We start from the raw sequence: 12,229 nt of genomic DNA on the forward strand, positions 1-12,229 counted from the left end.
AAATTCTTCCCCTCTCTAAAATTTTATTTTTTGTCTTCTCAATGTTTTAGAATATTCTTTTATTTATATACAGTAGGAAACGAACAAATACTGGTGCTGGACCCTCCAATGCTAGTACAGACCCTAGGTTTCCCACAGACGAACTTAGGATTAAATTTGAGTCCACCATTTATAAGGCCATTAGGACTACCTGCATAGATAGATCGTTCTTTCTAAGGTCATGTCCCTCTGCTTTAGAGGTTATAGGCCACTATAATTTAAGGAACCTTGTCGAATGTACCAGTCCAATAAACATAAGTCTGTGTGCCGAATTTTGCAATAACCTAGTAAAAGTAGACGATCTCACCTATACCACTAGGGCAGCAGGCACTGATATCGTATTTTCCCCTACGACTATCCGAGAGTTTTTAGAGTTGCGTCCATCTACTTGCTTTTTCTTGTGCTATCCTCCGAGGGATCTACCGTTCGAAGATCCCTACTCACATATTACTCTCGATACGATTTATTCGTATTTTTTCTGGGGAGAGAGAGATCCCACGGTGACACAGTTTAGGTCAGTAGAACTTCGAGTCCAGGACTACGCTCTTTATAGGGTTGTAGTCCTTTGCATTTTCCCACTGACTACTCGAGACATCGCTGTGATGCGCCCATTCCATTCGTTCTTACTTTATGCCCTGATTCATAGGTTAGAGATTGACATCAGCCTACATATCTTCTCCACCATTATCTACTCAGCTGGATTCGTGACTGACAGTCGAGTCCATATGCCATTTGGTCACATTCTGACAGCCTATATGTCCTCGTTGCACATTGATGTCACTAGAGGAGACGTTGCCCATATGACCGAGTTCGATGTTATAGCCTCTCGGAACTTTTCCCTAGCCGGCATCCAGATAGATAGAGATGACGGGACTATGTCTTGGCGGAGGGGGGCACAGCACCAGCCCGATCCAGACGCACAGGTGGACGAGTTCATGCTCGCACTATTTCCAGAGGAAGCCGCACCGGCTCCACCACCACCCCCAGCTCGAGCACCACGACACGCTTCCCGCACTCTAGCCGACCGTATGACCGGACTAGAGAGAGCTATGGTGAGTCTCCAGCAGGAGAACTTTGATTTTCATCGGGACATACGGCGAGAGGTTACCGAGTTACGAGCTGCCGGGGACACCCGACACACTGAGCTGATGGCACTTCTTCGATCCTTGGGATCTGGACCACCCCCTTCATCATCTCAGTAGCTTTAGTGATGACCTACTTCTGTAGCTACACTACTTGTAAAATATTTTGGATTTATCTAGTGGCATTTCAAACTTACATTGAATATGTTCTATCTTAATAGGCTAGGATCTTTCAAAAATACTTTCAAAAATGATTTTACCAACTTATAGGTTAAACTTGTTTGTTTTCAAACTTTCCATTTTTAGACTTTCAAAAACAGTTTTGGCCTTAGACTAGTTTTACATCCTTAGAAAGCATAGGACTAGTTTTTGAGCATCTCACCAACACCTTAGGTTTACCTTGCTTGTGTTTGATAAACATAGAAAGGGGTGAGATGCATAGGCCAACTGTCTAGACTTAAGATGCTTATTTCAGTGCATCAGCATAAGTCTGGACGTTAAATACAATTCAGATATTAATCAGATTAAAATTCATCAGTCAAGTCAAACACTGACTGGTTATAATTAACTTAATCTGACTAACCAAGTGAAAGCTACTATCTTCTGATAGTTAGTTAGTACCTAATTGGTTAGACAGCTGGTTAGAGTTAAGTATCAAGTTCAGGGGGAGAATTAACTCAAATTTTGTGTGTTTGAAAAATGCTTTTTAAAACCTAACCTATGTTTGAACATTGATTTACAAAAAGTTAAATTTAACTAAGTATTTGAAAAATGTGAAAGTTTAAATTTTCAAACCTGATTTGAAAAGTTAATTATTTCCAAATTTAGCTTTATCAAATTAGCCTTAAAAATTAATTTTTGACAAAAAATTTTTTTGGTTTGAAAAATCAAAATTGGAAAATTTACCTTTTTGAAAAGTAGATGTCACTTAAACATAAAAAGTAAATTTGAAAACCCTATTTTGAAAATTTCCACACGCTTGAGAGTTAAACTTGATTAACTTTAAATTTATACTTTTCAAAACTCAACTTGTCTCCCCCAAGTCAACTTGACTATTTTTTTAACTTGGTGTTAAAAATTGCACGTTTATCTTTCAAATTTTGAACCAAACTTAGATATCTTTCAAAATTTGATTACCTGTTACAGTAACTTGTCACTATGATTATTTACCTTTGTTCATTTTTTTGATGAATGCCAAAGGGGGAGGAGGGTTAGGTGGTTAAGTTAGCTAAACCAATTTGAAAACACAAACTAACTTTAAAACCACACAAATGCATGTTGTTTCTTGCATATGCTTTCACTAACTTAACCAGGTTGTCATTCCATCAAAAAGGGGGAGATTGTTGGTGCGGCTAGCACTAACGATTTAACCCAGGTTTTGATGAATGACAAATAGGTTAAGTTAGTCTTGTTGTTGTCTGACACTTTGATCGAGTGTGCAGGAGAAGTCCAGACAGGTCGACGGGCTGACCGGATGTCTGGCAAGAAGTCCAGCTAGGTCGACGGGCTGGCCGGATAGCTGGCAAGAAGTCCAAGCGGGTCGACGGGCTGACCGGACGCTTGGCGAGAAGTCCAGCTAGGTCGACGGGCTGACCGGACGCTTGGCGAGAAGTCCAGCTAGGTCGACGGGCTGACCGGATAGCTTGGCGAGAAGTCCAAGACGGTCGACGGGCTGACCGGACGTCTGGCAGGTAAGTGAGGTAAGTCACTGGAGGGGAGTGACTGTGAGGACGCGTTCCCGGGAAGGGGACATTAGGCGTCGATCCGGCTTAGATCCATTTCGGATGTCTAAGTCGAGATCGTGACTAGATTCCGGTCTCGGAAAGACGGAATCTAAGTCATACTCTCTTTATCCATCTGTTGAACTTTAACTGTACTAACAATTTGTTTTACAGGATGTATATTTGCCTCGGACTAACCTTGTTTTGCAGGAAAAAGGAGTCTTTCTGGATCAAGGTGGTCCGGGCGCCCGGAGGGGATCCGGGCGCCCGGAAGGCGAATTTTATCCAGCCAAGTCGTCGCCACGTGGAGCATCTTGGTTTGAGCAGTTACGTCACACTCCAGGCGCCCGGAACAACATATAAAAGAAGCCCCAGACAGGAGCTTCATAATCAATTTTCACTGAGAACTCTTCTACTGCTGGTCTTGCTGCTCGACGTTCAAGTGCGACGTCAACAACGCTCCGACAAAAGTGCTCCTCCGGTGTTCATTTAATTTTTCTTTGTCAGTATTGCTTTATTATTACTAGCATTTCCTGTACTTATTCTGTAATCATATTTCGACTTGTTAGTGATTGCCCAACGAAAGTGGTCAAGGACCACGGGCCTTCGAGTAGGAGTCGTCACAGGCTCCGAACGAAGTAAAAACATCTGTGTCTATTTTATTTTTTCGCTGCATTTATACTCGTCTTTTTCGAATCGATATTCACCCCCCCTCTATCGAATCTAACGGTCCTACAGAAAGGTATAACTAGTTGTCTTATTCCACATCATACTAGTTTTCTTTGTATGGATTTTGAAATACCAAACACAAGAGGCTAAGGATTCTAGGTTTCTAATTTATGATTCGATTTTGTGTTTCTTTTATTTTTTCGATCTTGTGATTCGATTGTTCTTAGTGGTTAAACCTAGGGTTACTATAAGGAGATTAAATATTGAATTTCGTTGAAAGGCTTTGTCTAGGAAGTGGTGGATGCTCCCATAACCAAGAAAGCGTAGTGTCTCGTCATGTTTAACCTAGAAGCCGATCTCTGAAATAAATATTTAATCAAATTTGTAACATGGGTGGATTTGGATTAATAATGTAAAACATCATTTGCGATCCAAGTCTAAACCTCTTAGAACAGATAAGTTGAATTTAGAATCAATAATGTTAAGTTCTGTTTACGATTCCAAATTTAATTTCTAAAGAACACAATAGGTTGTTAGGAAAGGTTCGGGACTTGTACAAAATTTTTATACAGGAGAACTAGTACGATATTCCGAGTAGCAACCAACAGATCTGGCTTCGGTCTTGACCATCTCGACATAGCAACGCCGAGCGGCCAATTGGTCACCTCTGGCTTCTCCAACCCGGTCGTCTATCGAGAATTTGATCTTCTGGCAATAGGTTGAAACTACCCCCCAAAACTCATTTAGGGTCGGTCGACCCAAGATGACGTTGTAGGCTAAGGGGGCGTCTACCACAATGAAGTTTGTGGTTCTAGTTCTCCTGAGCGGCTTCTCTCCGAGAGATATGACCAACTTGGTTTAGTCGATCGGCAAAACTTCGTTGCCCGTGAATCCATACAGGGGGTCGTCATTGATAGTAGATCGCCTTGGTCTATTTGGAGCTGATTAGAAGCTTTCTTGAAGATTATATTCACCGAGCTCCCTGTGTCAACAAAAATTCAGTGGATAGTATAGTTAGCAATTACTGCTCGGATGATAAGGGCGTCATTGTGAGGGACTTCCACTCCCTCGAGGTCCCGGGGTCCGAAGCTGATTTCGGGCCCGCTCGCCTTCTCTTGACAACAGTCCACGACATGAATTTCTAAGCGCCGAGCGTATGACTTCCGGGCTCAGTTAGAGTCACCGCTGGTTGGTCCACCAGCGATGATGCTTATTTCTCCCTGAGCGGTATTGCTTATATTTTCTTCCTCCCGAGCTGATGGCATGTTCTGTTCGCTAGAGGCTACGGGATGATCGACACTTCCCCTCTGTTGATGACGATGTCGTTGTTCGGGTGATCTTCTCATCCCCTCCCGTTGTCCGGTAGATTGGTGCTAATGCCGCCGATCGGGAGAAGGAGATCGGTGACGATAGACCCTTGGGGCCGGCCTAGCGATCAGCGTCAGGCAGCAATAGTCTCGCGTGTTGTGTGATGTCGATTGATGGAAGGAGCAAAACATAGGCGTCCATACCTTGCCTTTTGATGCCTTTAGCCGATCAGAAGTCGCATGCTGTACGACATGCACCCTCGTCTCCTGGTGGAGTCGACCTTCAGTTCTTGGTCCTTTCGGCAGTTGGTGACTGCTCGGTGGGCGTCGTTCGGTTGGCACCGAAGGTTCGGCTAGTGCCTCCTTCATTTTCGCCGCTTGGGCTTCTTCCACATTTATGTATTCGCTGGCCTTCTTGAGCTTGTGGTCGTAGTCGCGGGGCGGCTTCCTGAAGAGCGACCAGAAGAAGTCTTCCTCGACGAGCCCCTAGGTAAAGGCATTCATCATAGTCTCAGATGTGACCGAGTGGATATCCATAGCTACTTGGTTGAAGCGTTGGATGTATGCTCCGAGGGTTTCTCTCGACCCTTGCTTTAAAGAGAACAGGCTGACGCTTGTCTTCTGGTAGCGTCTGCTGCTTACAAAATAGTGGAGGAAGGCCATTCAGAAATCCTTGAAGCTTTGTATTGATCCGTCCGGCAGTCTCTTGAACCATCGTTGGGCCGGCCGGAGAGCGTGGTAAGGAAGACCCGACACTTCACCCCATCTGTGTATTGGTGAAGTATGGTCGCGTTGTCAAACTTACCCAAGTGGTCATCTGGATCGGTCGACCCGTTGTATTCTCCGATAGCCAGTGGGGCATAGTGTCTTGGCAGTGGGTCCTGTAGTATCGTCTCGGAGAACTGGCGGTTAATCAGCTCAAGTGACGCATCTCCTCGGGGCGCCTTTCCTTTTCGCGCATCCCGAATGAGCGCTTTGTCCGAAGAAGATCCTCGCTCTTGATTCGCCTACGTGATTTCCGAGGGCATCTGGAACAAAGCTCGATGGAAAGGTATCGGGGCGGGCGGTGCCTCTACATGAGTGCCGGTCGACCCTCTATTTTGTCCCCAAATAGAGAACTGTTCCGATCGGTCTTCGTGCGCCGCTGCGCCATTTGATTGGCTAGCGCCTTTTGCTGTTGCCGCTCGACTATCTTCTGAGCTCTAGCTTGCACGAGCATGTTGAGTTCCTCTTGAGTGAGCGTCATGGTGTGAAGTCATCCAGCTTCTTCCATTTTCTCAGTTCAGATGCAGGTGTGTTCCCATAGACGATGCCAATTTTGATCCTGTCCGAGAGTCGAGGCGATGGATGCTAAGGACGTGGCGCTCTTGTTGACCGCTAATGGACTCCTGGTTAGCGAAACCTGCAACCACAGCGACGTTAGTGATGAGCCAGGGAGGGGTTCCTCGACGATGGCCCTCCGACGCTCAAGTCAATCACCGGTGTAGAAGAAACGAGAGAACGAAGCAGCAGAGTCATAGTAGCTACAGTAGAAATTATGCATACCTCCGTCGAACCTTGGAGCCCTTTATATAGGACTCCGGGGAAGTGCATGCACGCTCCTCGAGGTGGGTAAGCTTCTCCTGAAAAGACATGTCAAGAAAGCGTCCCTGACACCATACCTCAATGACCCGGGCATATCCCTGATATGACAGTGAAAGCTTCCGCCGTACAGTCCTCTGCCTGTCCATGCCGCCAACCATGCCGTCTGTCAGTGGCGCGAGCCCCCACGAGGATATCATCTGATTCTCCTTTTGTGTGTTGTAGGCCGAGTGGGATAGCTGCTCGACCAACCCTTGGCCGTTTGGCGGGTCTAGCCCTTTAGCCGAGCGGGGTGGCCACTCGGCCAACAGTCCACTATCCGAGTTGTATTTGCGAGTGACTGTCGCTCTAAGGTTTAATGCAAATCTAAGCGGGCTAGCTGCTCGGCACACATCTTGTTCTGAGCGTCGGAAGCTCGGTATGCGATCGAGCTGTGGTACTTATCGGGTTGATAACGGCTCGGCTATCCTTCGAACCGGTCGGGCGAGTGGGTCTTCCGATCGATCAGTGAGACAGGGACGTTGACCGCCTAGACTTTGACATCCACCGTGGCAACGACTTTCTATGGAGCGGAGTTTGACCTTGCCACTGGATCATATGTAATTAAGAGAACTAGACGAACATATAGAACCTAGTTCATATCATTTCGAGCTCTCTAGGTCTGTCGGTCTATTTTGACCAATTTCGGTCAAAACTAATTGATAGACCTAGAAAGCTTAGAATGATAAGGAATCAACTTCTATATGTTTGTCTAGTTCTCTTAATTATATTCATACCCTCAAATGCCAATTTGACCCATTATATTGAGAGTAGTGAATTTTTAACACGAATCAGAATTTTTTATCATATTCGTGTTTAAAAAATAACTGCTATCAATATAATGTCAAATTGATGTTTGAGTGTATGAATATAATTAAGAGAACTAGATGAACATATAAGATCTAGTTCCATTTATTCCGAATTCTCTAGGTCCATCAGTCGATTTCAACACTCAAATATCAATTTAATTCACTATATTAATAGCAATGATTTTTTTTAATATAAATAAGATTTTAGGATTTAGTTTTAGGGTCACATAATCATTGTCAATCGATTTATAGATTACACTGTAGCAAACAATGGATAAATCTATCATTTAGATATGGAGTTCGTGATTTGATAATTTTAAAATTTAGGTACATTATTTGGATATTCCGAAACTTCCTCTACGTGGTTCGTAATTTCTTTTTCTTAAAAAAAACACTTGCTAATGTTATTCACTTATGATTTTATTTAATCTCATTAAATGACACTTAGCATATCATTCTTGTCTAAATTAAAAATGCACAGGTGAATAAAACACACACATGTTATTAGCTATTTACACTGAGCTTCAAAAGCTTAGCTATTTACTGACATCTTCCACCTACTCCAAAAAGTATCAAAAATCTTAGGTAGATCCCTCTTTTTCCTTGGCATAGTTGTCCAACAGTTCAAGTGTTTAGATTGGCTTTCAAACCAATCTATATATGTTTAAGTGTTCTTGTCTAATTGTACATTTTGTAGAAAATATTCCAACCACAATACTAACTTGAAATTTGTCTTTACCAATTTATGATAAATGCTTCTAGAAAAATGAGCGATAATGTCACATACACAAAGGGTCGTTCAGTGTATGAAGCTAACCTGTGATCTCTAAGTCATGCGGTATTAACTTTACCGTTGTGTCAAAGTTTTTCTTCGTAATGCTGCACACGCAACTATAAAAACAAGATAAAATGAGCAACAAAGCTTGTTGAAATATAAGTTGTGTATACAATTACACATCAATGGGCATATCATTGTGATGAATGCCCATTATATTCAAGAGAAGTGACTCAATGCGATCGCTTCCTTAATCGAAAGAAATACGCGTTCTTCGCCACCAATTATTTCGATGTAGCGAGACGATATCAATTTCTCTACAACTCCTGGTCTAGGATTCACCAAAGAAATCTGTATATTTAAACAAGTAGCAATAATTGGTGATATAAACCTTCATTGATCTTCAACTGTTATCACTTTCTTCAGTGTCTGTTCCACAATGATCATTTCTACCTTGTACTCGAATGAAAAACATAAATTACCTTGATCTCTTTCTTTTGCAAATTTCTGTGAACATCAAATAACATTCCAATGCCGGTGTTGTCAATGGCAGTCACACCTATTTGATCAAAAACCAAACAAGTTTCTTAGATATATTCTTAATTACCACTAATCTCTTTAACATCATAAGCCATAAGTCATCTAACAAGAAAGAAAATATGCCTCAAATTATCACCTCCCATGTCAAGAATAACATGCTTCAAATGTTCATCCTTATTAGCAATGTTCTCTTCCTCTTCGACCCATCTTAGAATCCTAAAACACAATGCAAAACTAAACTTTGTATGTAAAACAACAAAGTAAATTATATGGTAGAAATGTTTATTCTGACCGTTCTTTGAGATATCCAGCGGCAGCAAAGTAAATAGGAGAACCCAACTCTATGATCAAAGTTTCTGAGAGAAGTTTCGAGTTCGGATATAGCATTACATCGCGATACAATTCGGTTCCTGCTATATTCCCTAGCTTGCAACTAGTTGGCCTAGCCACATACAATAGTGCACGCAGAATCGACAACATGACCTATATAAGTATGTGTCAATAGAAATACTTGATCAAACTAGACAACTCTGTTTAGTGTACTTACAGAAACTAGTAGTCCAATAGTCATGCTGAAGAATACAACTCCAAGGAAAGCAGACATGCAAATGCAAAAATCATACTTATCCACCTTGAAGAGGCGGTAAGCCTCTTCGTAGTCGATGAGACCGATCATTGCAATAGTAATTATGGCAGATAGAGCTACTAGAGGCGTATATTCGAAAACAGGTGCCAAGAACAGCAACACCAGCATCATACAAATAGCCATAATCACATTAGACATTTGAGTCTTACATCCTGCATGATAGTTAACTGCTGACCTTGAAAATGGACCTGTTTTTGCCATGTATCAGTAGCTGATAAACCAAGGTTTTTTAAGGATATCGCAGCGTTTAATTACCGGTAGTTAAGTAGCATGAGAAAAAGGAGCCAAGAATGTTCATCAACCCAAAAGCTATCATCTCTTTGTTCCCGTCAGTTTGCTCATTTTTCAGAATTCCCAAGCTCCTACCAACTGCAATTCCTTCCTAGATTAAACAGTGGTATGTTATTGTACAGAGGAAAGGATAAAGTGAACAAATGTTAAAGTGAAAGAGACTGAAATTAATCTACCGAAAGTGCTAGGAAAGCTGCCATTAGAGAGGCGTTCAAGACAGTGCTAAGGTATTTAGATTGGAAATTTAAATCAGATATACTGATTGGATTGAGTCCTTTCTTCAGAGGACCAACCTGAGAAGATAAAACATTGTCAAGGGAATATGTGTGTATCTAGTTACAGAAATATTGTCAGCATTACTTACTATATGAATTCCATGATCCTCTGCATGCACAAGATATGCGAAAACACATCCAACTACGACCACAATCAGTGGAGCAATCACTGGCAACCAAAATAGTCTAGGGATTTTGTTTCTCTGCAATTTATTTTGTAACCATTAGTATCAAAGTATCAAGATGAGGAAACACTGTAACATAAGATAATGCTAATCCACACTCACTATATGCTTAGTTAGGAGCAAAAATCCAAAGAAGAAAACTCCAAGCACCACACTCTGCCATCTCCACTGTATCACCAAGTAGCAAACTTAAGTCGAAGATGGTGAAGAAGTTCTTTTGTTTTGTCTTCAGAAATTGGATGAACAGAGAAGTTAACCTGGTTTGTTTGGGTGAAAAGCGACTGCGAAGTTGAAACCACATCAGTCCTGTGAGTGGAATGCAGCAGTCCAAGGAAGCCCTTCAACTGCTGGAGAATCACAATGCAGGCTGTGCCAGCCATGAAGCCAGTAATGGTCGATCTCGACAAGAAATCCACCAATATCCCTAATCTAAATCCATGCAATATTAAAAGGCAATAATCGGAATGGGTGAAGCTGATGATTAGATCAACCTGAGAATCCCTAACGCTGCTTCGATGACTCCAGTGCAGAAAGCGGCCGTGAAGAAGAGGTTGGAATACAACTGCGGGTCTTCGGTGGCCGAGGCTACACTTCCGATGATCGAGGCCAGGAACAACGAGGCTCCTGCCACCGTCCCCACCGCCAAACTGGTGGAGCTACCGAACAGCGCATAGACCAATGGCGGAACGAAACTCGAATCTGCCACAATATATAATGAAACCAATGAGTTGAACTGATCGAAATCGTTCGTTTCTGGCTGATGCTGCGTTCTTACAGAGGCCAATGACGGGCGGGAGGTTGGCGAGGCGGGCGTAGCTGATGCCTTGAGGTATGGCGAGGCTGGCTATGGTGACGCCGGCGAGAAGGTCGTACTTGAACTTGGCAAAACTGTAACTGGGCGCCCACTCAAGTATCGGCACGAAGTACCTGAGCAATCCCACTGTAACGGCGCCAGCCGGCTGCCCCTTAAGGTGCCGGAACGGGTCGTCCGGAAGCAGAGTCTCCTTGAGGTCGGATCGGAAGGAGGAGAGGAACGTCTGACCGCTACCTGAAAAATTCACAGCATTGCGCTGCACGGCTCCTTCAAACGCTTCCATTCATGCATGAGATAAATTCTCTCCAACTCAATTTAAAATCTAAATTGAATGCGAGAGCGGAGGCGGTCGATCGGCGACGAGTTGATAAGGGGCAGATTTGGCGCGCTGAGTTTGACATTTTGTTGACGCTTATGATCCCTTTGACTGGATAAATTTAGGAGGAACTCGTTTTTTTCTCCTGATCAATAATTATAAAGAACAAAATATAATTTCGCGCTGAAATGTAGGGATAAAATTAAAATAAATATGGAGAGTCAATTACATTTTCTCCATTGAAAGTTGATTACAATGATCTTTGTTCCGGCCAAATATGATCAAGTAACCCATCAACGAATTTATTAGTAGGTGAGTGTTTAAAAAATGGTCGATGAAGGAGATAAAAAGACCTTAGATGTACTTAAAAAAGAGAATTAGATTGATTGAGGGACGGATCCTAGGGTCACTCTGACATTCAAGTTATGATTTGTTTGGATGGTAAATTGAAGAATAAAGATAGAAATGAAAGGTAAAACCTGGTTGAATATATGGAGGAGAATCCCTCATTGCTTTTGTGAGTATCTATATAGTTGTCAAGCGAGCATTTTCACATAGACCAAAATATAATCATAGTAGCAATAGGTAAGAGGACCAGATATGATCGTCATCTCGTACCCGCTCCTTCAATATGTATGATCGAAAAGAATTTAGATATCTCTATATTTGCATGATATTGTCCACTTTGGGCCTAAGCCCTCATGACTTTGCTGTTGGGCTCTTCCCAAAAGGTCTCATGCCAATGGAGATATTTTTTCTCTTTCTAAACCCATGATCTTTCTCATGTGTTTTACAATGTGGGACTATGTTTGCAACCTTGCAAACCCAACAATCCCCCTCTCAAACAAAGGACCACATGCTTCTCAAGTCTGATCCTTCGACCCACCAGGTCTTCCTGCCCTTTGGTCCACTCCACCTACTAGGATTCCCTTATCTGGTGTCTGATCCTCTTAATTCGAACATAAGAGCCCCCACTTTCTTTGTTCGAGATAATATTGTACCCACATGGCTTAATCAGACCATGGCTGTTGTGCACAGTTGATGGTTAAACCTTCTGGCAATCCGGACTCTGATACCACTTGTAAGTTCTCGTAAAACCTAAGCTGCATGAATTCTAAACAACCGAAATAAGAATTCAAA

General features: G+C 42.6%; 1 protein-coding gene across 1 annotated transcript; it reads right to left on the bottom strand.

Moving 5' to 3' along the window:
• Nucleotides 1-8,241: 8,241 nt before the first annotated feature.
• On the bottom strand, nt 8,242-11,056 carry LOC122040591 (probable sulfate transporter 3.5). Its single transcript, XM_042599951.1, has 12 exons — nt 10,735-11,056; nt 10,451-10,658; nt 10,217-10,388; nt 10,062-10,127; nt 9,864-9,977; nt 9,676-9,792; nt 9,464-9,590; nt 9,110-9,396; nt 8,855-9,045; nt 8,699-8,778; nt 8,505-8,581; nt 8,242-8,373 (listed from the first exon to the last, which is right to left on the bottom strand). Exons 1-12 carry the CDS (start codon nt 11,054-11,056, stop codon nt 8,242-8,244), a joined length of 1,893 nt encoding a protein of 630 aa, XP_042455885.1.
• Between the last annotated feature and the right edge of the window lie 1,173 nt (nt 11,057-12,229).

The sequence above is a fragment of the Zingiber officinale genome, chromosome 1B (genome assembly GCF_018446385.1).
Source record: "Zingiber officinale cultivar Zhangliang chromosome 1B, Zo_v1.1, whole genome shotgun sequence".
NCBI classification, from domain to species: Eukaryota; Viridiplantae; Streptophyta; class Magnoliopsida; order Zingiberales; family Zingiberaceae; genus Zingiber; species Zingiber officinale.

Coding starts and splice junctions, on each gene's coding strand:
- LOC122040591 (XM_042599951.1), bottom strand. CDS start 11,056: ATGGAAGCGTTTGAAGGAGCCGTGCAGCGCAATGCTGTGAATTTTTCA. Junction 10,128..10,216: donor TTTTCACCCAAACAAACCAG/GTTAACTTCTCT, acceptor TTGGTGATACAG/TGGAGATGGCAGAGTGTGGT. Junction 9,978..10,061: donor TGCTCCTAACTAAGCATATA/GTGAGTGTGGAT, acceptor AATAAATTGCAG/AGAAACAAAATCCCTAGACT.